Genomic DNA, 22935 nt, shown 5'->3' with positions numbered 1-22935 from the left:
ATGCATAGTGGTGGAAGGACTTAGAGTAATTTTATTTCACTTCCCTCCCAACCTTCATACAGTCTAATTTTTGGTGATTTAATTTACATATTTTAAACAGAATCAGACCTCATAATTTGGATTTTAAATTAATAGATCTATTATAATCATGAAGAAAAAAAGCTTTTAAATCACTTTTTAGTGACCAACTATTGAAGAGTTTCTTTGTGCAAAAATAATCAAAGTATCAGTGATAGGACTGAAAGCATGAATCAGGAAAACATTCATGACGATTTGGGGAACAAGTAGATCACTTTTCTTCTGCATACTGTTTACAGTCTAACTTAATGGTATTACTCTGTTTCTTGCTGTTAACATATAAAGGTATATAAATTCTGATTTTTTTCAATAACTATTGTTAGGTGTTCTGCAAATAATTCTTCTCCTTCTAATACAGCTTTTTCAGTCTTGAACTTTGGTACAAAATGCTTTCATAGCATAGTATTTACCATTATATACTGGTAGGAAAAGAAGGGGGCTGAGTGTTTTTGTGTGTAAAGCACTTCATTTTAAGTTTCCAAGTTAGCCTCACAAATGTACCTAACAGATGAAAAGTGTAGCTTTGTGAGGTCATGTCACCTATTACCAGAATAATGCAGGTCTGTCAAACCAGTGGGAATTTATATGGATTTAAACACATTTAATTAGAAACCACATACTCATAAATATTGCTACGGTAAATTTATATCTCAGTGTTGCTTCTATGAGGCTTTTGTGCAAGTGCTTACCATATGAAATAATTAATTTTCCTTCATGAACTATGTTAAGAATGAAGTTGCCAGTTCAATCTTGGTACTGAGCAGTAGGCCCTGGCAGCTAGGTGACTGAGGGAAGAGATTATACCCCTCTCCATACACTCCATAGTCTGCAGCACAACACTGCCTCTACCTCTGAGCCCCCAAATTCCAGCCAGACATCAACACACTGGGGGAGGACCAGGCAGAGGCCACCAGGATGGTCATAGCAGATTCCTGAGGGAGCTGGGCTTGTTCAGCCGGATGATGGCCATGTCCAGGGCTCCTATGGCAGCCTGCCCCCCCTCTGGGGAGGATGTCCAAGAGACAGAGCCAGGCTCGTCAGTGCTGCATGGTGAGAAGCAAGGGGCTCACCTGAACCAGGAGACACTCCAGCTGGATAGAAGGAAAAGCCAATGCAGAGAGGGAGGCCACTGAGGCTGGACAGGCTCCATCCCTGGAGGTTCTCAACAGCTGACAGGACAAGGCCTTGAATATCCCGGGCTGGCTTTGTATCTGACCCTGCTTTGAGCAGGAGGTTGGGTTAGAAATCTCCTGGGGTCCCTTCCAAGCTGCCTGGTCCTACAAATGCTGTCCCTGCTAGGAATTTCGCACAATGATGGTTTCTTCAAGGTTTTCATGGCTGTTTTTCTTCTTAAATCTGCGAGGATTTAAGAAAGGGCAAACCAGTTTTTCATACAGGACCATATAATTTCTGCTTAACCATTTGAGAAATGGCTAACAGATAATTCCAAATGGATAATTCCAAATTGAAAGAAACCCAATTTCAATGTATTTTACTTCCTAATAAATTGTTTAAGTGTAATAGCCATAGTTCATGTAACAAATGAATACTGAGCCTTTTCAGGGCTATATCACATTTAAAGATTTAAATAGTTTAAAGCCTGGAAATCCAAATTCCCAAGACCCATTTTGTTTAAAATGTGTGATTTACTGTATTAAACAATGTAGCATGTTTATATTGATGCTCTCTTAGGGTAAGGTTTCCATGCCTGCATCCTATGCTTGGCATACAACCCTAATTAGGATCCTTCCAGCTCCCTGGAGAAGTGACTAGGCTAGGTTTCATTTGTTGTAGCTATAGCAGTTGAAAAGTTAGTAGTTAAGATATTGCAACAGAAAGAGACAAGTGTTCCTAGACAATGATTCACCCCATCCCAAAATAAATGCCTCAGATAAGTAAAATGACTCATTTGCTGACAGGGTTTGCCTTGCTTGCCTTCTTTGTTCTATAGTGACCATACAAGGAGCAAAGACAGGGAGGCCTAGACAACAAGTCGATATATCCTCTTTTTTGGCATTGCTTAACTTTAAATAATGAGCTACAGAATAGCTTCATAGTGTAATCACCCTGTATTTGGGATACAGTAAAATCCTGCTATATTTGTTTATACATTCAGATGAAGTGCTATCTTATTCAGTGTTCTTTTCAGCACTCAAAATCACTTGATTTTATTGGAAAAATTGTTAGGTTTATATTATTGTCTGGAAGGGCATAGCAGGAGAGCATGAAACCACCACAATCAGCAAGAACAGCAACAAAACAGAAAGCAGCTAATTTTAAAAAAGGCACATGTTGGTGTTTCCTATTGAAATTCAGGAAAAAAATGAATATGGTAAGAATTCTATATTGAATGGAATGATTTTTGAGATGAATTTGCAATGAAAGCAATATTCTTAATTTAAATGAACTCTAACTGAACCTTCATACTTGTAATAGGCAAAGGAACAAACCCATCTACCTTAAACAGTCTTTCAGTTAAAAAGGTTTAGTGATAGCAAAAGGAATTTTCAAGTCTTTTATAAAAGTATGACACTCTTTAAACATCAAACCCTCCTGTTGCAGATTACTTGATCTGGCATTTAAGGACTGGGATTGGTCCTTTGATGATGTTGATGATATTGATGGTGATGATGATGATGATGACGATGTTTTTGATTTCTGAAGAAGTATAAGGGGTAAATCTACATAGAGAGGAATGGATTTGTTTGCCTTTGAATACAGCATGCTATGTTGGATTTTGTTTCTCAAAACAGAGAAAATACAAGATCTCATTTTAAATTTTAAATAGAAAAATGAGATTCTGTTCATCATATTGAACTTCTAGAGGAGTCATTTTCATTAAAACACAGTTGTTGCCTTTGCCAGTGTTTTTATTTTTCTAATCTTAGATTTTTTTTTTCAAAATTCATGTCTGCCTGCCTGAAAAAAACCCCAAAACTTCTGTTTTCAAGGTCATTGCCCATCTCTAATGCTAATACTGCTAACCTCAGCATCGAATATTTGAAGGATAAATGGGAGATGTAGCAGTTGGATGTTCAGCTGAAATAGATTTGGTATTTACAAACACTTTTCAGTTTTAAGCTTTGAATATAAACTGGTCTATGGCTAGCAGACATGAAATCACTGGAGTTTTGCATTTTGCTTTTCTACCTCTGTTCTGAAGTGAATTTGACTTGGCTTTCCTTTGCAGTGCTGTGCTTTCTGGGTACCTAACCACGCATTTGAAAACTATGTAAACAGACGGGTTTGCAGCTTCCGTGGTGTGGTTCCCTTGACTGCTTTAGAAAGATCCGGCCATTGCAGTGATCTGATTTGTCCTATGGCTTAATTCTGGATGTATTGTGAATAGCTTTACCTGTTCTATAGACTTCAGGATCTGATTATTTCACACATTGATGCAATCTTATATTTACACAGAAAAAACCTAAATGTTAAATGGCTAAGAATTGTTTTAGACAGTATGCAAGATGTATCTCAGCTGTATAACAGTGGCACTGGGGCAGCTCCTCTGCTGTGTGCTCAGGGAACTGAGGAACAAGCTCCTGCAGAACTTAACTGGCTTAGTGTTCACAGTAATGAGCATTATGTTAATTAAATATACTGCATCTTTGTGTATTAAAAGTCCACTGATTACTAATCTTTTAGAAGTAACTATTACACTGTGCATATTGTACTTCACCCTCATGTATTGCAAGGGGGTTTAATTGATTTGGAATTACAGTGTGCAAGGATGTGCAATACTGAAGTAATGTTGCTGTTGGATGCAGAGGAAAGGTGCTTCTCTCAAGTACAGTGATGAGCCCATCTTAAGGGAAGATTTTGAACAAGTATTTATTGTCAGATTTACATTTGTTGCATTTACTGACCAAACTTCCTGCTTCTTTTTCAGCTAACTGCTTTCCGTGAATGCAGACACAGTCAAGGTGATAATTTTCTTCCCATTACAGCAAGACTGAAACATATCCCAAAATATATTAAAAATATATATTTTCCTGAGAGATTGTGCTATATATATCAGAGGTTTACATTTTTGCTGCAATATAAATTACTAATCTCTAAGGGTTTTCCTGTATTCTCCCAAGTGACTGATCAGTTGAGGAATGGTTGGTAAATAGTCAAAGGATATGTTAGGTAACCTTTTAAACTCTGTTCCACAAAAGCTTTCTTGGCAAGACACATACACTACATTTCATAAAAGGATCAAGAGGGATGAGTATTGAAATGGAAGAAACTGACTTTTCAGCTTTCATAAAGATGCCACCAGCACGTCTACAAGTAGAACCTGAGGAAGATCCACCATAGTGATATAGACTGCATTTGTGAGAAGTGACCATTAAACTGTGTATATATATTGTACTGTAATACTGCAAGAGGGGTTTAAAAATCTTTCCACTTTATTTTTTTATGCTTATTAATCAGATACCGTTACTTATTGCAGTTGCAACTATGCACTTGTATAAAGCCATAATGTTGAAGTTTATATCATTCACACACATCTGTCAGAAGCTGCATGTCAGTGTTCAGCAGCTAGTATAGGTTTGAAGTATATACTAGTTTCAGCTACATCATCATGGGCAATCCCCTTTTACCTGTCTAATTGCCTTAATTTAAATTTTTTTCAAGGTTTTTTTGCCCATTCTTTCTGTTTAAGGAGAAAGAAAGTTTACCAGCTCTTAGGATGCAGTTTTGCTTTGTGGCAGAAAAAATAGTGCACTATTTTTACACCTATTAAGTATATCAGTGTCAACCTATTTTGAATGTATATCAACTGGTTTTAAGGGTGGAGAAGTGTTGGTTACAGAAACAATGTCTGAGAGCATGGGATTTACCAGACCATTTGCTTGTACATGTAACTGCTCATCCAGCCCTTTTTACAAACCTCAATACTAGTTATTGACTTATATTAACCCTCATTAAGTGCTATGAAACTTCATTTTGCCTTGTTTTTTACATACTCTCCTAGATGTGTTTTGTTGGTTTTTTTTTTTTTTGTTTTGTTTTGTTTTGTTTTTTTCTGGAAAATAAAAGAATCTGTGACTGTTTTTACATTTCACAACACAATATCTGAGGACTGTCACAAACTTTAAGAAAAGTGAAACATACTGTAGATGTATTTTAAAGTTTTAATCTGGTTCTCTAGCACATAGCTGTAGGTATAGGTAAATAATTCAGTAGTGTGTTTTGAGAACTGATAGCTGGGAAGAAAGGGCCTCAGAGGCACTTATTCTGACTTTTTTTTTTTAACTTGGAGTTGTACAAAAAATATAATATATATGGGCTCATTCATGATGTGTTCATAATTATCCCAGAAAATGCATGTTTTATACAACTACAGTATGTGATGTTAAACATATTGACAGTAAAAAATGTAGTCTCCTATTTGGTCTCTTTAGATATATATATAAATATATATATATATTTAGAATATATATATATATAAAAAATATTGTGTGGGAGTGCAGTAATTTAAAATATGATCTAACACTTCAATGAAGGAGGACATTTCACTTTAAAATTTTGTTTGTTTGTTTTTGTTTTTTAAAGAGTGTTGAAATGTTGGAAGGATAGGACCATGTTTTATTTAACACTATCATGAAAGGTGGACTTGGAAACACTGAAATACTGAAAATTAGTAAATATATTTACATTTTGTAACCTCTACTGCAGTTCAGCTTAACAAAGCAAGAATGTATTTAGTCTTCTATTTATGTGCTCACAAAGTAAAATGTTCTTTGTGAGTTCTTAAATTCAAAACTAAAACTATCATGTCATTTCTGTTAGGTATTGTAACCCAGAGCACAACTACAGTGGTTTTTCCCTGCTTGTTTTGATTTACAGAAGTACGGTATATTTTTAGATAATGCAGATTTGCATAGAGTACAACATTAAAAATGTATACAGTAAAACTGTTTCCATTCACTGAATGCATAAATATTTTATATATATATAAAAAAATGTTACATTGTGGGAAGTTCTATCCTTTTCTGAATTGGAGAATATTATATATATATATATATATTTTTAAATAAACTATTTGAGTAAGGTAAAATAGTTCCTGAACTTGAGAAGCTGGTAATTAATTGAAATATTAAAATATAATGATAAGTACTGCAGCAGATCTGGAAAGGGTGAGGGCTGCTCCAAAGACAGTCCAGCAAAGCCTGTTTGTACAGAGGAAGAGCAGACTCTGAGGGAGCTGTTTGGCAGCTCCTCCTCTGCTGGGGCTGGATCTTTTGCACTTTCTCTCGCTGGTTTGCCCTCATTTTCTGCGAATCCACAGGGCCCTGCTAAACCTGGCATTTTAGGAAATGTACTATATTATAGTATTTGCTAGCCACAGTGTATAAATTCCATGCTTGTACAAGTTAGCTGTTGGTACAGCAGGCTGCACTGAGATGCAGTCGTGGAGCAGGACGGGCCTCGGGCAGCGCTGGGCTCCTGTGCTCTGACCTCTGCTCAGAGCAGAGCTACCCTGGCACAGCTTCCTCGGGGCCGGTGCTCGGAGGTGCACCAACCTCGCTTTGTACCCAGGACACAAAAGGCAGAGCTGCTCTTCTGTCCTTCTCCCTTATCCTGCTGTGAAATGCAAACACCTCTTTAATGCTAGTTCCTGGAGTTTGTGTTGTTTCCTTATTGTCTAGTGGTGACCTTTTAATATTATTGAGAGAAGGGCATGTTCATGAACTAAGGAGTATTTGTCTTGAAAGTCACTGATGTTACAATATTTTCTTTTTGTTACAGGCTTGTCCTAAGTAAACAGAACGTTTTTATGGCCTGAATGACTTACTTATAGAAAATTCTCTCATTGCAAGTCTTTAGTAAACAAATGGTATAGCCAAGCTGCATATTATTCTTCTGGAAAAACCAGAGGTCAAACTTGGAGCCAGAAGCTCAAGGCACTTGTTCGAAAGTTGCTCCTTAGTTCCCAATCCAAGAGCTCACCAGTACAGAAAGACAGGCAGACCCCATTGGAATTACCTTGTCAGGTATCAGAAAGACCTTTCTGCAAGATTTCCACTTCTGTCCTAGTTGTGTGCTGCAATTCCCTACCACTTTTGGTCCCTGCCAAAGTGCAGCCCCCCCACCGCAGCACTGCCAGCAATTCAGCACCGAATCTGCTTTTAACTAGAGGAAAGCTGTGGTGGTTCTCGTGCTTCTGAGCATGGCTGATGCTGTAACCAAAAACATGTCATAGCATCACAGTAGGATGTAGGACTTGGAAACATGTGAGGCTCAAGGATTTTAGCAGTGATAGGGACCAAATTTAAAACATCACTGAAATTTTGCTGCAGGTGTCTAAATCTCTTACTGCGTCTTGAAAACACTGAACCACCTACTTTTTGACAGGCATTCAGTGGCTCTCTGAAGGCACCAAGGCCAGGAAAGCTGCCACTGAAATTATGTGCTTTTTCTCTTTAGTTTCTTTTTTGTTTCTAATGTCAAGCAATCATTAGAAATGTGAGACTTTCTGTTTGTAATCTTACAATGTATTAGTTTCCCATCTAGCTTTGAGAGAAACATCCTTAGAAGAGAATTATATATTTTGTTCCCAAGTGCCTTTACCCATCCTGTACTTGTGAGGTTGTATTTGGGATGCTGCTGTGAAAAGAGGGAACTTACATGAAAACAAACTTCTTACCTGCATTGCTTGTACAAACCCTTAATCACCTTCTTATTCTGTTTTTGAGGCAGAAGAGCAAACAGTACAAGGTCCAGTTCAGTGAACTGGAGTATTTCAGTCTCTTCCACCTTCCTGGATAGTTTGCCTTGACATTCATGTTAAAATAATGATTTATTTTTTCATGTAATCATAGAATATATCAAGTTGGAAGGGACCTATAAGGATCATCGAGTCCAACTCTCTGCTCCTCACAGAACTACCTAAAATTAAACCATATGAATAAAAGCATGATCTAGACACTCCTTGACCTCTGACAGACTTGGTGCCTTTTTCAGTGCATTACAGTTTTTTACAAATTATTATCTCTGCACATAGTACACTTTAAATTGAAAACATTATTACTTATTTTTTAAGATGATCTTCTGAATCATTTAGGGTTCTATCAGAATCCCAAGGATCATAGGGTTTGCCTGCTGCTCTGAAGTATCCCTCGTGAGGATGAGAAGGAGTCTTCTTTCTCCATAAACGATGTTATGGAGTGGTTCTGAAAATAAAATTTGTGTTCCATGTTGAATTTGCCTAAAAATTGGACAGGTGTATATACTTAGACATTCACATCTGAGAAATTAGGCAAGTCTACTACAGTGCACGTGGCAGAGAAGAACACTCAAAACACATCCTGCCTATTTCTCCCCAGAAACTACTGCGATGAATGGAAAATCTGTACCTGTATAAATAGCTCTAAGAAGTGGGGATGTAGAGAAAATAATGTATTGGCACACGGATACTAATTACCAGGTCTTATTAATGTAAATTGGAGTTTGGAATCTTTGCTACATTGTAGGCAGGAAGCAGTGTTTTATAAAGGTAAGAAAGCCACATTACTATTGGGTATTGGCAAGGGTAAAGCCTTGGATTTGACTGCAGCTGCTTTTGCTCCAATAATCTTGTAGAAGCTGCAAGATTAAAGTGATCTTTCAAAAGAAAAGTCATGGTGAAAGGTCACAAAATTTTAATTATAAGTGTATGTAGTCCTGATACCTTAAAGAACTCTGGAAAGACACATCATCACCCTGAAAAAAAGGGCAGAGAGTCCAATAATGTGTCCTTGCAGCCCTTACTTGTTGGAGGAGCTGCACAGAAATGCTTCCACAACTGCATAGGATGCTTCAGTCCTACCACTTCGCTTGAAGTCTAGGCCTTCAGTGTTCAGAGATGTGTGCCTGCTTCTATGCATAGTCTTATATTGTCCCTGTGGGCCTCATGTCATGTAGTTCTTGTCATTTGTCATTACTCTTTGGGGAGTTTTTTGCCCAGGATGCTCTTGCCACCACTTGGTAAGCCTGGCTATGCACCAGGCTTGTGAGATCACAGCCAGTCCTCATGTCCTTTGGATCACCAACTGCTTAGGCTTTGGGCACTGAATTGCCTTCAATATGTGCTACTTTTATTAACAATGAACTGGTAGAAACTTTGGAGTTACCTGAGATGTTAAGTCCCTTAATTTTTTAAGACTGAAGGAGCTGGGTACCCCACCTGAGCTCTGAGCCCCGTTTCATATTGGCTCACCTTGCACTGTCTCTGACCTCAACTGCTCCATTTTCTGGTAGGCTCTTGAAGCAGGTTTTGCAGCTGGGTGCAGGTCTGGCTGCAGCTTCAGGACTTGAAGCTGCTTGCTGGATCCCATGGTCTCATGTGTCTGTGTGATGTTTTCCAGCTTATTACAATCCCTGTGTCCTGGGGGCCACTGAGATTCAGTGGGATCTGTGTAGCCTTTAGTCCAGTCAGGAGCCATGGGGGGAAGCTCCCCTGCCAGCTCCGTTCTGAGCTGCAGCAAAGGGAGTTATCTTACTGGAAGGCGAGCATCTGTGCAAACTACAAAAAAACAACAATGCTGAGAGAGGAAAATACCCACAAGCTCAGAGAGTCCATGAGGACTGTGCTGACAGTGCATTTCGTGGAAAAAGAAAAGTCTCACAAGTCAGACTCTTGAAAGACAACTCTACAGGATGTGTATATAATCAACTGTTCAAAGGTGAAAGAATTTCTCTCCAGTAATTAATTAAAATATGCTTTATAGAAGCCCAATTTGTGCTTTGTTAAGATTTACAAGACAGAGGGAACACTGAGACAGAGGATGTGTGTTATTCCATTTATGATTTTCCTATGGTGTGAGTCTTGGTACTGCTGGGCAAAGCTGTCACAAGCAGGAATCTTGTACATTCCAGAGCAGGCATAAGCACAGATGATTTGCAATTATAGTAAGGTGGTAAGTAGAATTGATTTTCAGCATGAAGCCATGTTACTACTCAGTTTGAATCAGAATCATCAGTAGCCAACTTAACTTGTCACATTTTAGGCTGGTGCAGGTTCTGTATTTTACATCATTTTCCAGAATACTTGACAGATAAAACAAGGTGTCTGCCCTCTTAAAGCTCCCTCCCTGCGAGTGAGTGATACCACATAATGCACAGAGGCACCTGTTTAGGCTTCTGACAATGTAAGAAAGTTGTAAGATGAAATAATGAAACAAAACAGTATGAACAAAATTGTGACAATTACTTAAACTGTTCTTCAGGTATCTCAAATTAAATTTAATCAAAACTATGATGTAAAAATCTTATTTTACCACTGGCCCAAAGATTTATTTTTTTTCCAAGACAGAGATAGTTGCCCCAAACTACTGCCAATGCAGAATGGAATAGCTGACACCTTTAACTTGAAAATGTCTGTATGTCCGTCTTGCCATTAGGCAGGAAACACCTGAGGGCGTTCATCAGGGCTTAGGTCTGTGAGGCTGTCAAGGTCTTGTAACTGGATCTATCACAAGTGATGATCTGTCAGATTCTTACAGTGATGTTCACTGTGGCTCCCAGCCACCTGTTTGACCTCAACAGCTGTCATCACCTAGAACTCTGAAGTGTCCGGGAGAACCCTGGCTCAAAATCCAGCAAATTAAATTTAGTACAAACCAAGAACTTTAGAGCATCCTATTTAAAGATTTTTTTTTTTTTCAGCTTCCTCACCTTCAAAAGTGAGACATCCTTAGACTATTATTAGTGATGAAGGTGACATTTCATGTTCTGCTTCATACATAAATATGAATTTCAAGTATGGAAGAATTTGGAAGAGAGTGGAAAAAACAGCCTGAAAAGAATTAGGAGGGAAATCATTATTATTTATCATCAGGGAAAATACATGTCTGGGAAACTACCTCATTTCAGTTATCTCCACATCTGTGGAGTTTTCAATTATAATAGTTCCTTGTGTGGACTCAGCTGTTATTTCCTATTTTTATTTTCTCTCTATTACATATGTCACTAAATGGATGATTGTGGGGTGGAGGAAGAGTAATTTTACCTCATTAAAAGAAGTGAGTGAAGGTGTTCTATAAGACAGGCACCATTCAGCTAATTTTGAATTACTTTATCCAGAGTCAAACTGCACTAAAATCCAGCTCCCAACCTGCAGCAGCTGGGGGCTGTCACTGCCTCCCCATCTCACTCCTTTCTCTCGTGTTTCAGTAGGTCAGATGAGCAGAGCCAGGAGCAGGAGCAGCCACGTGCGCAGTGTAAGGCAGACAGAGGCCTGGGGGTCAGGCAGGGACAGGGACTCCTGGGCAGTCCAAGCAATCACATCCCTTGCTGGATTGGAGCAGCACAAGGAAAGACATCTGTGTCCACTTTGCACAGAATGCCCAGTGGTAAGGGAGGCCCATAGGCTGGGGAGAGGATGGTTTTGAATTTGTGTTCCATGTTTTGTTCACTAAGGACAGTCCAAAAAAAATAAACTGTACACATCTTCACTGTCCACATCCATGTCCAGACCGGCAGCCTGCTGTCTCTGGACTCACATTCTTATTCTTTCAATAGTAAATCTTAGGGTAAATGTTTTCTGTCATACAGCTGAAGTGAGCTTCTAGCTTACCTGCTGCCAAATCCAGTCACAGTTCATCATAGCCACTGCTGGAGGTACTTTGGGTTATTTATTGGACTGTACTGGAATTCAGAGCACAGACAAGGAGACTCAGAGATTTGAAAGCCCTGGCGAGACACATACTTTGTCAGCCAGGGCAGGACAGGTTGTGTTACCTTGTGAGCATGTGAGAACTGGTACAATTAGACACCGAGTGTGTAATTCCACACTTGCACAGCATCTCTGAATCAAGCTGGGTTACTTCCAGCTCTGTGGACAAGAGCTACTTATTTGCTTACACCTCCTGCCATAAATCCAAGATGCTTTCCCTGCTTGCTTTTGCCCTGCTGCTGCATTACACAGCCAACGACCTCCTTGTTTCCGCCCCGATACTGGTGAATGATGAGTTTAACAAAATTTATCCTGCCTATGTATTTGTCAAAAGCTGTTGCCTTTAATCCAGCCACCGAAAAGATTATTCTTTACCTACTGGAAAACGCAGTGTCTGCGCTTTGATGGGCCTTGCCTGGAATTTGAATGTGCCTCTGTTTATGAAAGAAGTTATTCTCTGAGAGAGGAAAAAGTAAACTATTTACTACTAGTTTCTGATTTGTTCCATATCTCTTACAGCTTGAATGAAAACTCATGATCCAGCTTTCCAAGTCCACAAAAATTACTTTACCTTAAGTTCATTAATTACCCAGCTTTCTTTGTTTTCCTCAGTCTTTTTTTTCCCACAGATTTCTAAGGAGATTTATTCAAAATGTGTTAAGTAACCTATTAAGAACTGTTCTTAAATGCATTTTCAGTATTTTATGATAAAAAAACATCTTGAGGTGCTGATTCTCAAACCAAAAATGGAACAGCTTCATCTTGCTACAGCATCACTCAGGAGTGTAAAAGATGTCAATAATAGAGAGGGTTTGGGTTCCATACAAATCTTTCTCTATCAAGAAAAGGCTTTAATTAAAAAGCAAGTGTGCTGTTTTTCATTTTAAGATGCTGGAGCCCTTTAGCATTTGGCAGGTTCAGCCTGATGCTTCAAGTGTTAAGGTGAAAGCTGCCCATTTATGACCTGTAATGAATATTTCATTTTCTCTCCATATATGGAAACAATAAAAATTAAAATGCAATGAAAATAATGACACTATCAATCTTTAAGAAAAGCATTTATTAGTATCACCTGGAAAATGTATCACATGGCATCTGCCACCATTTAGACCACTTCAGATACTTTACTCAGCTTTAGTAAAATCAGAATGTTTACAATTAATCTTTCAACCAACATAGAAAGATTTATACTTTTTATTGGAGCAGTACAAAAAGGTCATTTTTGACTTTGACTTGCTCTCAATGACATGGGATACATGAAATCAATGCCCACAGACACATCTCTTCCCAGCCCTTCCCACTAAAATTTAGAGTATGAGGTAGCTGTTTTCTGATGGTAGATGCTCCAATTGCTGTGTGCTCACTGGCAAAACATCTGCTTTTGCAGATCCCATTGCTCCACAGCAGACACACAATTTAGAATGTTGCAAAGAAAACCTGCCTCAAATGAAGTCAATGCAATCTTCCCATAGTTTTCAAGTGTGTTGGGTTCAAGGGTGCCTAGGTTTTTACATGCTAATCAACAGAATACCATAAGAACTCTTGGAATGTTGTATCTTTTAATTTTGGGGAATGTAATGACAAATTAAGGCAAGCTATATGATTACTAATGTAACTTTTGGTTGTGAAGGCAGTACTTCCAAAGCCAAAATCCTCTGTTAATAGTTGTCAAGAATATCCTTTCCCCCTTTTTACTCTAAGTACTACAAAGTGATTAGAATTAAAAGTTTAAGTGAAGTATATGTTCTTCAACTCACTTAGCATTGACAGGCCAAAAACTCGAGAACCACCGAGCACAAATGAGCAAAACCTGGCAACCACAGGAGATCAGTCTGCTGAGATACATCAAGGTGCACATGTCAGTATGAATGGTGTTTGGGAATTCTGGTTATCATTCCAGGAGCTTTGGCTTGAGCAGCATTTTTAACTGTTGGTCAGAGTTTCATTAATTCCCATACATTCTAGTCCCTGCTGTTCCCAAAAGAGTATGTTCAGTGAATGAGAGCTCAGGTTGAAAAATAATTCGTAGTTGAGTTTTTGCTCTTTTATCCAATAAAAACTGGGTATACTGAGGAAAGTGACTATGGGTATCCTGTATCAGCTGTATAAATTGTACTGTTTTAAGTGTTGCATGTAAGTGCTACAATCCCAACTGGATTTGTGATTTAGTAATTAGAATCTTATTCTGGATTGGGCCTTGGCTCAGATTTTCATCCTCAAATACAGACAGTTAATGTTGAACTAATTGAGTTGCTTGCAAGAAGACAAACTTTTGGTGTGGTTTTTCAGTCTTGCAGCAGGACGAGTCAGTATGTTGGTGCAAAATTGATCATGTATAATTGAAGAAAATTGCTTATATGTAACCAGAAAGAACTGAAGTGATACCAGAATATTTATACATCTAACTATGAAATACCTTGTAGTAAAAAAAATCCAGAGAAAATGTGATATCAGTGAAACTTGTCTGAAATGACTAATAAAAATATGCTGCTTAAATTAAGTATCTTATCAGAATTATTTCTAAGAGAAAGTAAGCATGGATGTCCTATACTGTAAGTCTGTAAGTACTGTAAATACTGTAAGCATGCTAAAGGGTAAATATTAGAGAAAGAGAGCTTCCTCAATCTTTGAAGAATTCTTAAATTCTTTAGGCTTAATTACATTTTTTATGGTAATGATATGTGTGCTGATGAGTGTCTTCTAATCAGTCTTTTTAGTCTTCCTGTAGTGCAGGATTGTGGCTGTGACCCAAATATTGAGAATGAGCATGACTATGAAACGGATGAGAACTAAAAGAGAAAAAAAATATTGTAAGCTTAAATCAAAAAAATCAACTACTGTTACAGCACTGGTTTGTAAACTTTTGCTGGTGTACAGACAGGCTGGTTCACATTCAGAACTGTTTTCAGCCAATTAGTTTCAATTACCATGTTCAGGAACCCACACATTCTGAGCATGAATCCAAGAGAAAACAGCATTTAGCACTTGATTACTTTCAGAGATAGCTCAAAATTATACACTCCAGTACCTTTAATTCTTTTGTAACCTGATGAATAGTACAAGCATGAGAAGCCTCATATAAATTTATATGTACACCAAAAGTTAAATTCAGAGTCACAGCTCACATGTCCTTTATAGTTGCACATGTTATTTATAATAAAGGAACTACTTTCAGCTGCCATCTCTTAAGTTTAGACTTCGAGAAGACAGGAGATACTTGTATCTGTCAGACTTTAATGGCAGAAAATCTGACAACTGACAAGAAAGCAGTTTTTCAGTACCTGGTTTATTCAGCTTTAAATACCGTAACAGCATAGGACCTCTACTTGTAAGAAGGTATTTAAGTTTAGATATGTCTGATGTCCATTTGGTAGGTGGAATATTCAGAAATGTAAACAAAACCTTGTTTCAGAACTCTGTGATACCTGACTGTTTCCTATGTGTCGATGTGTTCAGTGTTGCAACTTAATTGGAAATATTTTCTATTAGAGCAGCACAGCATCAATGTTTGCTGCTGGCCTTTCCATGTTCCAAAGTGGATGGTGCTGTATTTCAAACAGCAGCTTTACCCAGCGCTAGCTTTGCTTTCCTGGTGTTTCCTCCCTCCCCCTCAGTGAAAATCTGTAGCTGTGGGTGGTGTGGACTCAGTACCTGACCCTGACTAAAGCCCTGCCATGAGCATTTTGCCAAATCCTTGGTGACCAGTTAACTGCACAGCCCCACAAACTCCTTATCTTGGCAAAGAAAAAGCAGCAAGCATGGGGGTGGAAATGTGGGCCAGAAATGGGATTTCCTTTCCCAGTAAAAGACCCACTTGAAATGCTTGCAAAGCTACAGCTTTATTGGGCTGCAGAGGCTGCTTAAAAACTACAAAATCCATTCAAGTGATGTTTCTGATGAAATACTTTTGAACAAGAACAAGGAACCACCAGATGAAGTACAAAGGGATTATTACTGTTCTTGCATCCACCAAGCCTTGATTTTGAACAATTCACGGAAAAATCAGTGACACTCCCTAGCTCTTGCAGTTTTGAATGAAAATGAGCTGTCAATAAGTGAAATAATTATTACTTGAAATTCTCATTCAATTACTACAAGATTTCTTTAAGTTATATTTTACTACATTCATTTATTTATTAAAATAATAAATATTTTTAATACTTTATTCTGTTATTTTCAGAATTAATTTTGTGGTGCTTTTGCTTTTTGAAAAAAAAAAAGTCTTTTGGACCAGCTGCACCACATGACAAGCATAAGCAGTTTTCTGGCTTTTTTTCCCTTGATGTCTTTGCCTGATTTGTAACCCTGTGTAACTCCTGCCCTTACCACGCCAACCTATCACATTCGTGGTTTGTTCTTGTGACACCGTCTAGGTGTTTTATAAAACAACTAAAATCTGTGGCAGCTGTTCCCTTGGAAAGGCAGAGAATTCCATACTTCACTCACCTGCGAGATCATTTGTAGTCATTACAGTTGTAATAATTCTTGCTGTAAATTGAATGAATGCTGATTAGTGGAACACATAGGACACATTTATACTTTTAAAAAATTATGAAATATCTGTTTTTCAACAGAAGATAATCTTGCATGAAAACATATACTATACACATTCCCACTTTTATTGCGTCCTCTCTTCACTATTTTGGTTTCAGAGATCAAGCTCTCAAAGCTGACTGACACTATATTAACAGTCTTTTTTAATGAGAAAATCACAGATATAATAAGAACTTTTAAATCTATCATGCTAGACTGGACATGGTCAGTTTACTGCTTTTCTTTCTGTTCAGCCCCTCCTTCAGGAGCTGACAGTCAGCTACACCCACAGTTGAGTTAGCATAACTTAACCATTGGGAATGTTCACGTGTGTGCCTTCAAGTTTTGCAAATACAAGGAATTCAGCTTCTCTTCCCACAAGGAACCTAAATGTTAATCATTTCACACCTGCAGCAGAGTAAAACCATTTACAAAGTTTACTGTTGCTGTTCACCTCAACTTCTAATTACTGACTTTTTTTTCATGTAGAAATAGATCCAGCATCACTGGATGATGAGTTTTATAGTGAGAATATTTTGAACGAGTTTTGTGAAGATGCAGAATGCACCTCTGACCAACAGCTGTAGAACTGTTCATGCAGACCACTGGGGAATTGCCACGGGAACTCCAGACTGTTCATAAATTCTGTCAAGAAATGTAATTACAAGTAGCCATAGAGTTAAAGGTATTGAGCATTAAGTGTGTATTTATTTGTAGACGGATTTTCAAAACTAGCATTTTCTGACTGTATACCTAAAATTTTAGCACATTTTCATGCTGGGCCACTAGTAACTTTATTAAATCGTAGAACATGGAAAAATTTCCTCATAAAGACAGCCTTTCAGTTATTTAAATTCCAGTTCTCTTGGTCATATTCACACTGTAAGTCATTGGTTTTTATCACTGATGTCAAAGATAAAACTTTTTTCAAGACTGTGTGTTATCTGAGTTCCAGACGTCAGCATTGAGGGAAACTAAGTCAAGATCTTTACCTACTATGATTGAGTAAAGACCTATGAAAAAAGGAATCAGGAGAACTTAGTACTTTGCACCAAGTTGTCTGTAGCTTACTTGCAGAGGCATATACAGACATGCCCCAGGTCAGGGCGTTCGCTTGTCCGGCGTCTTTGGTCTCCCAGAGGTGCTGCAGCTGAACCAGCTTACTGGCTGCACTGACCAATGTGCACAGATTCTGAAAAGCAAGTGGAAAAGACAGAGAACCCTTCTCATGGCTTCTGCCATGGTATTATCTGAATAGGAGTAGCTTTTTCATTTAGAATAAAAAAAAAATTTACACTTTTCCAGTGTTTGGCAACCCAAGTGCTTCGGCTTCTTAGTAAGGAACAATGAAGCAAAAACTGGAAGTAGCCAGAAACAAGGACTCATTTCTGAGGTACTGCCCAGCAAGAAGCTCAAAGAACTTCAACAGTTGCTACTGTTGTTGGCAAACACTTGACAGAGGCAAATGCAGTAAGAAGCAAAGAAACAAAAAAAAGCTTCTCAACCTGCTCCATAAAACTGTTTATAAGTCAGCTAAAATGAGACTGACCTAGTCTAAACAGCAAGGTTGTTTCAGACCATCTGTTACCATTAGGTCTGGCAAACCAAAACATAAAGAAATGAGAAAACTGACAAGAATGTGTGGAAAATTAGTCCAATTGGAAGGAAAAAATAGTAACAGGAATGCACTGCTCACTCAGTCTCCCTTTTAAAGGGGATTTTGCAAAGGCAGCAGGTAGAGAGGATTCCACACAGGCATTTGTGCCCTGCCCGGATTTCTGCTGCAAGTAAGGATCAGCATAGGGCTTGGAAGCTTTTCTCCCCATCTGTATCCTCTCTTGTGTTAGCAGATCCAGTTCATCTCAATTACTTTTTTACTTTCTCTCTCCTGCTAAGAAATGATTCTCTTTAACTTTTGTGGGCATTATCAGATGATATTTTTCTTGAAAAACTGCATGACTAAAGGGCAAAAAAGAATTACATCACAATCCCTGTTTCAAACATTTTGATGTTCTATTCTCTTCCTCTTGTGTTAAAGGTTTATTGGTTTGGGGTTATGACATTAGGACTAAAATGGCAGTAGAATTTCAACATTTTAAGTATTTCCTAGTTTTAATTAAGGCATCACCAAGTAACAACTTATCTCAGGAGATACCTTCCCCCCCTCCATAGAGCGTCTACTTTTAGTGCCGTTTCCCAGCTACTCGCAAAAGAAAGAACCTGTATCTGAAAACTGGTTGGTTATTCTGAAAGCTGGCCTAAATGACAAATTCTTCCAAGGACATATGTTTAGGAGTAAGTCCACTAATAAATATTTCTAGAAAAAAGTCAGTTCATGTGAAGATCTAATTTCAGATAATCATGTAGCACTTACCATGGCCAGGTCTATTATCCACTTCTGCAGTGTCAGCATGTACCAGCCCCCCCAAAATCTTATATTATGTTAAGTTTCATAGTACTGAAAATTTTAGGATACAAAGCTCTCAAAACTGCCTGAGGAATAAGTTTTTCTTAAGCATCTGGAAATAATTTTATTGAAACTTTTTAAGACTATACAATCCAGCTAAAACATATTAAGAACTGGTTGAAACACTAAGTGTTCCTATTTTTCACACTGTCTTTGGTCAAATAGTGTCTGGAGTTTCTCAAAACCTGCTTCTAAGCACAAGATTTGAGATTTAAACCCAAGTCCTATTTAGGAAAAAAACCCAAACACTGCTGTCTTTATTGTAGAAAGTACAACCTGCATGGACAGACAGGAATTAAAAAAAAAAAAAAAAAAATCAATCTGTAATTTCTACTCTGCATCCCTGTAGAAAAGATGTAAATTAAGAATTTAGTTTACTCTTTACCAGTTGGGATCCTTCTAAAGCAGAGCAAACATATAAAGCTTACTTCCTGCAGAGATTTTACTGTGATCCCAGAAATCAGCATGTGAATGTGGAATACATGTTGAGGGGTGGGTGCCTGAGAATGATTTACAATAGTAGCACACAAGAAACGATGACATAGCTGCTCTACAAAGAACTACCAAACAAGCCACACAAACCGAAGGATACACAAGTGCATAGAAAAAAGCTCGTCTCGTTTTTCCACTGAAATGCATAATGCAGGAAAGTAGAATGACAACTGCAATAAACAAAAGATGGCTCATCACAGAAAGAACCGAAGGGGCCCAAACACAATCCTAGACCGTTCCACTGGGCACAAGCTCTGAGGAAACTCCTTTCTTACAGCTTTTGTCTCTCAAATGTGATTGATGACCAAAATTCTGCAAGCCCCAAAACAAGGCTTTGCCTAGAGTCTGGAGTGTTTAGTATGTTTCTCTCCCATGTGGAGAACCAGACAAAAGGATGAGTTTACACTGTTACTCTGTGTAATAATTGGGTTTTTCTCCTCTACCTGACCATCTCTTTCAATGGCATTCAAAATAACTCAGTTTTATATGAGATGTTAATTCTCTCTTCCCCCCAATTCCAGCATCACTGCAGTGGAACACTGTACCTACATGCAGAGACTTGGAGGGCTGAACGAGCCCCATTTCATTTCCAAAACATGGCTTACAAAAATTACCTTGTCCAATGACGATGGGATACTCCAGGTATGTCTCCAGGGGGTAACCATAATAGATCTGGTACCTCAGAAACACAAGGAGGCTGAACAGAGAGATACAAAACATGACTGCACAGAGGGACATAAATGCCTTCACAGCTTTTATACTGTTTAGTGGTGCCAAAAGGTGTAGCCCTTGCTGTCAAACTGATCAAATAAAACACAGGCATACAGAGCAAGCCTGATCATTCTGTAATCTATTTCTGTTACCCTCACTGCCCACACTTCTCATTGAGGTCTTTATGTCACAGTCTGTAAGGCATCACTTTATTAATTAAAACTGGTGAGAAAGAAATAAAGGCCTCCAGACCTAGGAGATACCATCTCTCTCCAAAAGCCTTGGCACCACTAGGATAACTCTGATTTCTTTATTTGTGTCTGTAATTCAATTTATACATTAAGAAAGTTTTTTAGGGGTAGAAAATGTCTTCCAAGCTGTCTAGACTATACGTTATTGCTCAGTGTAGCTCTACTGGTCAGACTAAGAGACTGTTTCTAAGTGCACCAAACTGGCAATTTTCCTTCCTGCCATTCCAAAATACAGTACCTAAAAGGAACTGAACTTTGGTTTTCTGTACTTCCAACTCTCCTGCAAGTCCATGGGGTTAGATAGAAAATTCAAAGCTGTATAGAAAACAGAAAGGACTCATATTAGTTTTACGTAAGAAAAAATATTATGGTTTCTGGTACAGAAAAATGGCAGAAGGAACAGCCTGCCTTGTAAGAAACTGGCTTTTACAGTATTCAGAATTTAAATATTTGGACTTCCTAGAAGTGCTATTTGATGTAGAGTCAAATCAGACTCCTAGCCACCAGCACCGTGCCTCTGTGTCACTCCTCACACCTGGTCACTCTATGTTGATTTCACAGAACCTGCCCAGTTTGTACTCCCTGCAACTGGATTCAAAGTCTTTAAAGATAGAAAGATAAATAGTCTACTAAATACAATAAATGTTTCAAAGAAGACCAGAACCTGTAGTTGTGTGGGTACCGTGGTTCTCACACAGGTGCTGAAGAGACATTTCCAGCTACTCCATGCTTATCTCGAACATTACTTACAAAGACTTTTTAATGCACACCAACGCACACGAATTAATGAAGTGCTGTCACCGCTTTTTGACTGAGGCTGTGGGGTCAGTAATCTCTGCTGGAACTCCAATTTGCTTCATTTACTCTGAAGTGCGTTAAGGATAAACAGCAGCAACACAGTTCAGTGCTGTAGAGAGAGGCGGGCGCGGAGCAGCGCGGTGGAACCTGAGGGATTCTCCTCTCCACGGAGAGGTGTCTGTAAGCCTGGGCTGTGGCCCTGCCTGGAGACAGGGCACGGCGCCTTCAGACACAGCACGCCGTTTTCGTGAGGGGATTTTTCCGGATGAAACCCCCTTTCCTAGCTTGGCACACACAGGGAGGTGGCAGCTACCCCGCTGGATGCTCTGCCCACCTCCACGCCCGGTTCGGACAACGCAGGGCTCTTCAAGGTGTTCTCGCACTCGCACAGCTGAACGTGCACACACCGCGTTTATTTACTTGTCGTTTCATACAATCCTCTTTAAGCAAGATTTAATAAGCCTAGCCCATGTAAGCTCATTACAGGCTCACAAGTCTTTGGAGTTTGACACGGCTTGTAATTTTCTTAAGGAATTATTTAAGTCTTACAGATTCGGGTGAGGGAAGCTTGTCCGACAAGTACAGCTACCTGCGCCACAGGGCACACGGGCCACTGAAAAACCTGAGCACAGGCTTACACCCTCTGCAGCTGCTGGTTCGGGGCTTGTTAAAAAAGCCGAGTTTCCCTTTAAATGTCAAAGCGGAATCCCTAAAACAGGAAGTTCCTCCCCGAAAGGCTCTGAGGGCTCAGCCGGCGGGGCTGGTCCCGAGCTGGGAACGGGGCGATGTGGCACCGCGGCCAGGCCGCCCCTCAGCGCAGCCGAGCGGACCCGAGCCGCGGAGGGAGGGAGGGAGGGAGGAAAGGAGGGAGGAAGGAATCAAGGAAGGAAGGAATCAAGGAAGGAAGGAAGGAAGGAAGGAAGGAAGGAAGGAATCCCCGTCTGCCGCAGCAGCCCCAGGGCGCCGCAGCCCCGGCCGAGGGGAAGGCGGCTCCAGCCGCTGCTCCCGCCGCAGGCCCCGTGCGCCCCCGCCGCTTTACCCGGCCAGCTCCAGGAGCAGGCTGCTCACGCTGAGTCCCCATGTCGAGCCGGCCCTCAGCACCGCCACCACCTGCGGCAGCTTGATCACGGCACACACGGCCCAGGTTGTCAGGTGCACCAGGTCCAGCAGCCCCGGCGCCATCCCGCCGCGGCGGCCCGGGCCGGGGAACCCGCGGGGCGGCAGGCGGGGAGTGCCGGGGCGGCGGCGGCGCGGCCCTCGCCGAGCGCCCGGGGCGCGGTCCGCCCTGCCGCCCGGGCCGCGGGCCGCCCTGCCGCCCGGGGCACGCGGGCCGCCCTGCCGCCCGGGGCACGCGGGCCGCCCTGCCGCCCGGGGCACGCAGGGAGGGCGGCCCGGGCCGTGCTGCCGAACCCAGGGGACACCCGCGCCGCTGGCTGGGGTCTCCGTGCCTCCGACTCCCTCGGTGACCGGGCCGAGAACCGCTCCGCTCCAGACTCGGAGTGTTGTCGGAATGCCTCTGTTACCATAAACATCCCCAGAACAGGGATGATGTGATGCCGTGCCGGCCGTGGGCCGTGCTCACCCCGAGCAGTGCAGTGCTCCGGCTTTGGAGCTGTAGGCTGGAGCTCGGTTTTCTCCCCCAAAGTAAGTCCCGACTGCTCCAGCGCCCGTGCCTTTCAGGTAATTCTCTCTGGACCGCTGTGGAACTAACTCCTGCAGCAAGGATCACACGGGTCTGACCGCAGCACTTTATTTTTACAAGGAAAATGTGCAGCAAAATTAAAAGTTGCTAAATGCTGGACTTGACAGATGATACCAAAATTAGCTGGAATAAACTTTCAAATGCAATTTGAAGTATTAGAAAGGAGGTATTGTTTACTTGTGCAGGACACAGTGGATTTATTCTGTGTCTGGAGTGAGACTTTATAGCAGGGTTTTTATTCATTATAACTATATAC

The 22935-nt window shown here is 40.2% G+C and overlaps 2 protein-coding genes across 3 annotated transcripts in view; one reads left to right on the top strand and one right to left on the bottom strand.

The window, feature by feature from the left end:
- Positions 1 to 6851, top strand: part of ROCK2 (Rho associated coiled-coil containing protein kinase 2) — a 95691-nt gene extending 88840 nt beyond the window's left edge. The window contains exons 34-35 of one of the 2 annotated variants that reach the window (XM_021525398.3): positions 2641 to 2753; positions 3968 to 6851. In XM_021525398.3, the coding sequence (XP_021381073.2) occupies positions 2641 to 2740 (100 nt within the window). In that variant the 3' untranslated portion in view covers positions 2741 to 2753; positions 3968 to 6851. The remainder of the gene's footprint in view (positions 1 to 2640; positions 2754 to 3967) is intronic. The other variant, XM_077782430.1, reaches the window with a different exon arrangement.
- A 7074-nt stretch (positions 6852 to 13925) lies between these two features.
- On the bottom strand, positions 13926 to 22159 carry SLC66A3 (solute carrier family 66 member 3). The gene is made up of 7 exons (XM_031504454.2): positions 22017 to 22159; positions 19832 to 19914; positions 19318 to 19387; positions 18633 to 18690; positions 17330 to 17450; positions 16172 to 16213; positions 13926 to 14514 (listed from the first exon to the last, which is right to left on the bottom strand). The coding sequence occupies exons 1-7, from the start codon at positions 22157 to 22159 to the stop codon at positions 14426 to 14428; spliced, it is 606 nt and encodes a 201-aa protein (XP_031360314.2). The 3' UTR covers positions 13926 to 14425.
- Between the last annotated feature and the right edge of the window lie 776 nt (positions 22160 to 22935).

Source organism: Lonchura striata, chromosome 3, assembly GCF_046129695.1.
Source record: "Lonchura striata isolate bLonStr1 chromosome 3, bLonStr1.mat, whole genome shotgun sequence".
Classification (NCBI taxonomy): domain Eukaryota; kingdom Metazoa; phylum Chordata; class Aves; order Passeriformes; family Estrildidae; genus Lonchura; species Lonchura striata.
This window is presented reverse-complemented; position numbering and strand designations above follow the sequence as displayed.

What these genes read in the sequence shown, in the direction of transcription:
- SLC66A3 (XM_031504454.2), bottom strand. Translation starts at nt 22,159, where the DNA reads ATGGCGCCGGGGCTGCTGGACCTGGTGCACCTGACAACCTGGGCCGTG. An exon ending in CTGCTCCTGGAGCTGGCCGG is followed by an intron (nt 19,915 to 22,016) that starts GTAAAGCGGCGG and finishes CTCTCTGTTCAG; the next exon opens with CCTCCTTGTGTTTCTGAGGT. An exon ending in GGATAATAGACCTGGCCATG is followed by an intron (nt 17,451 to 18,632) that starts GTAAGTGCTACA and finishes CTTGCTTTTCAG; the next exon opens with AATCTGTGCACATTGGTCAG.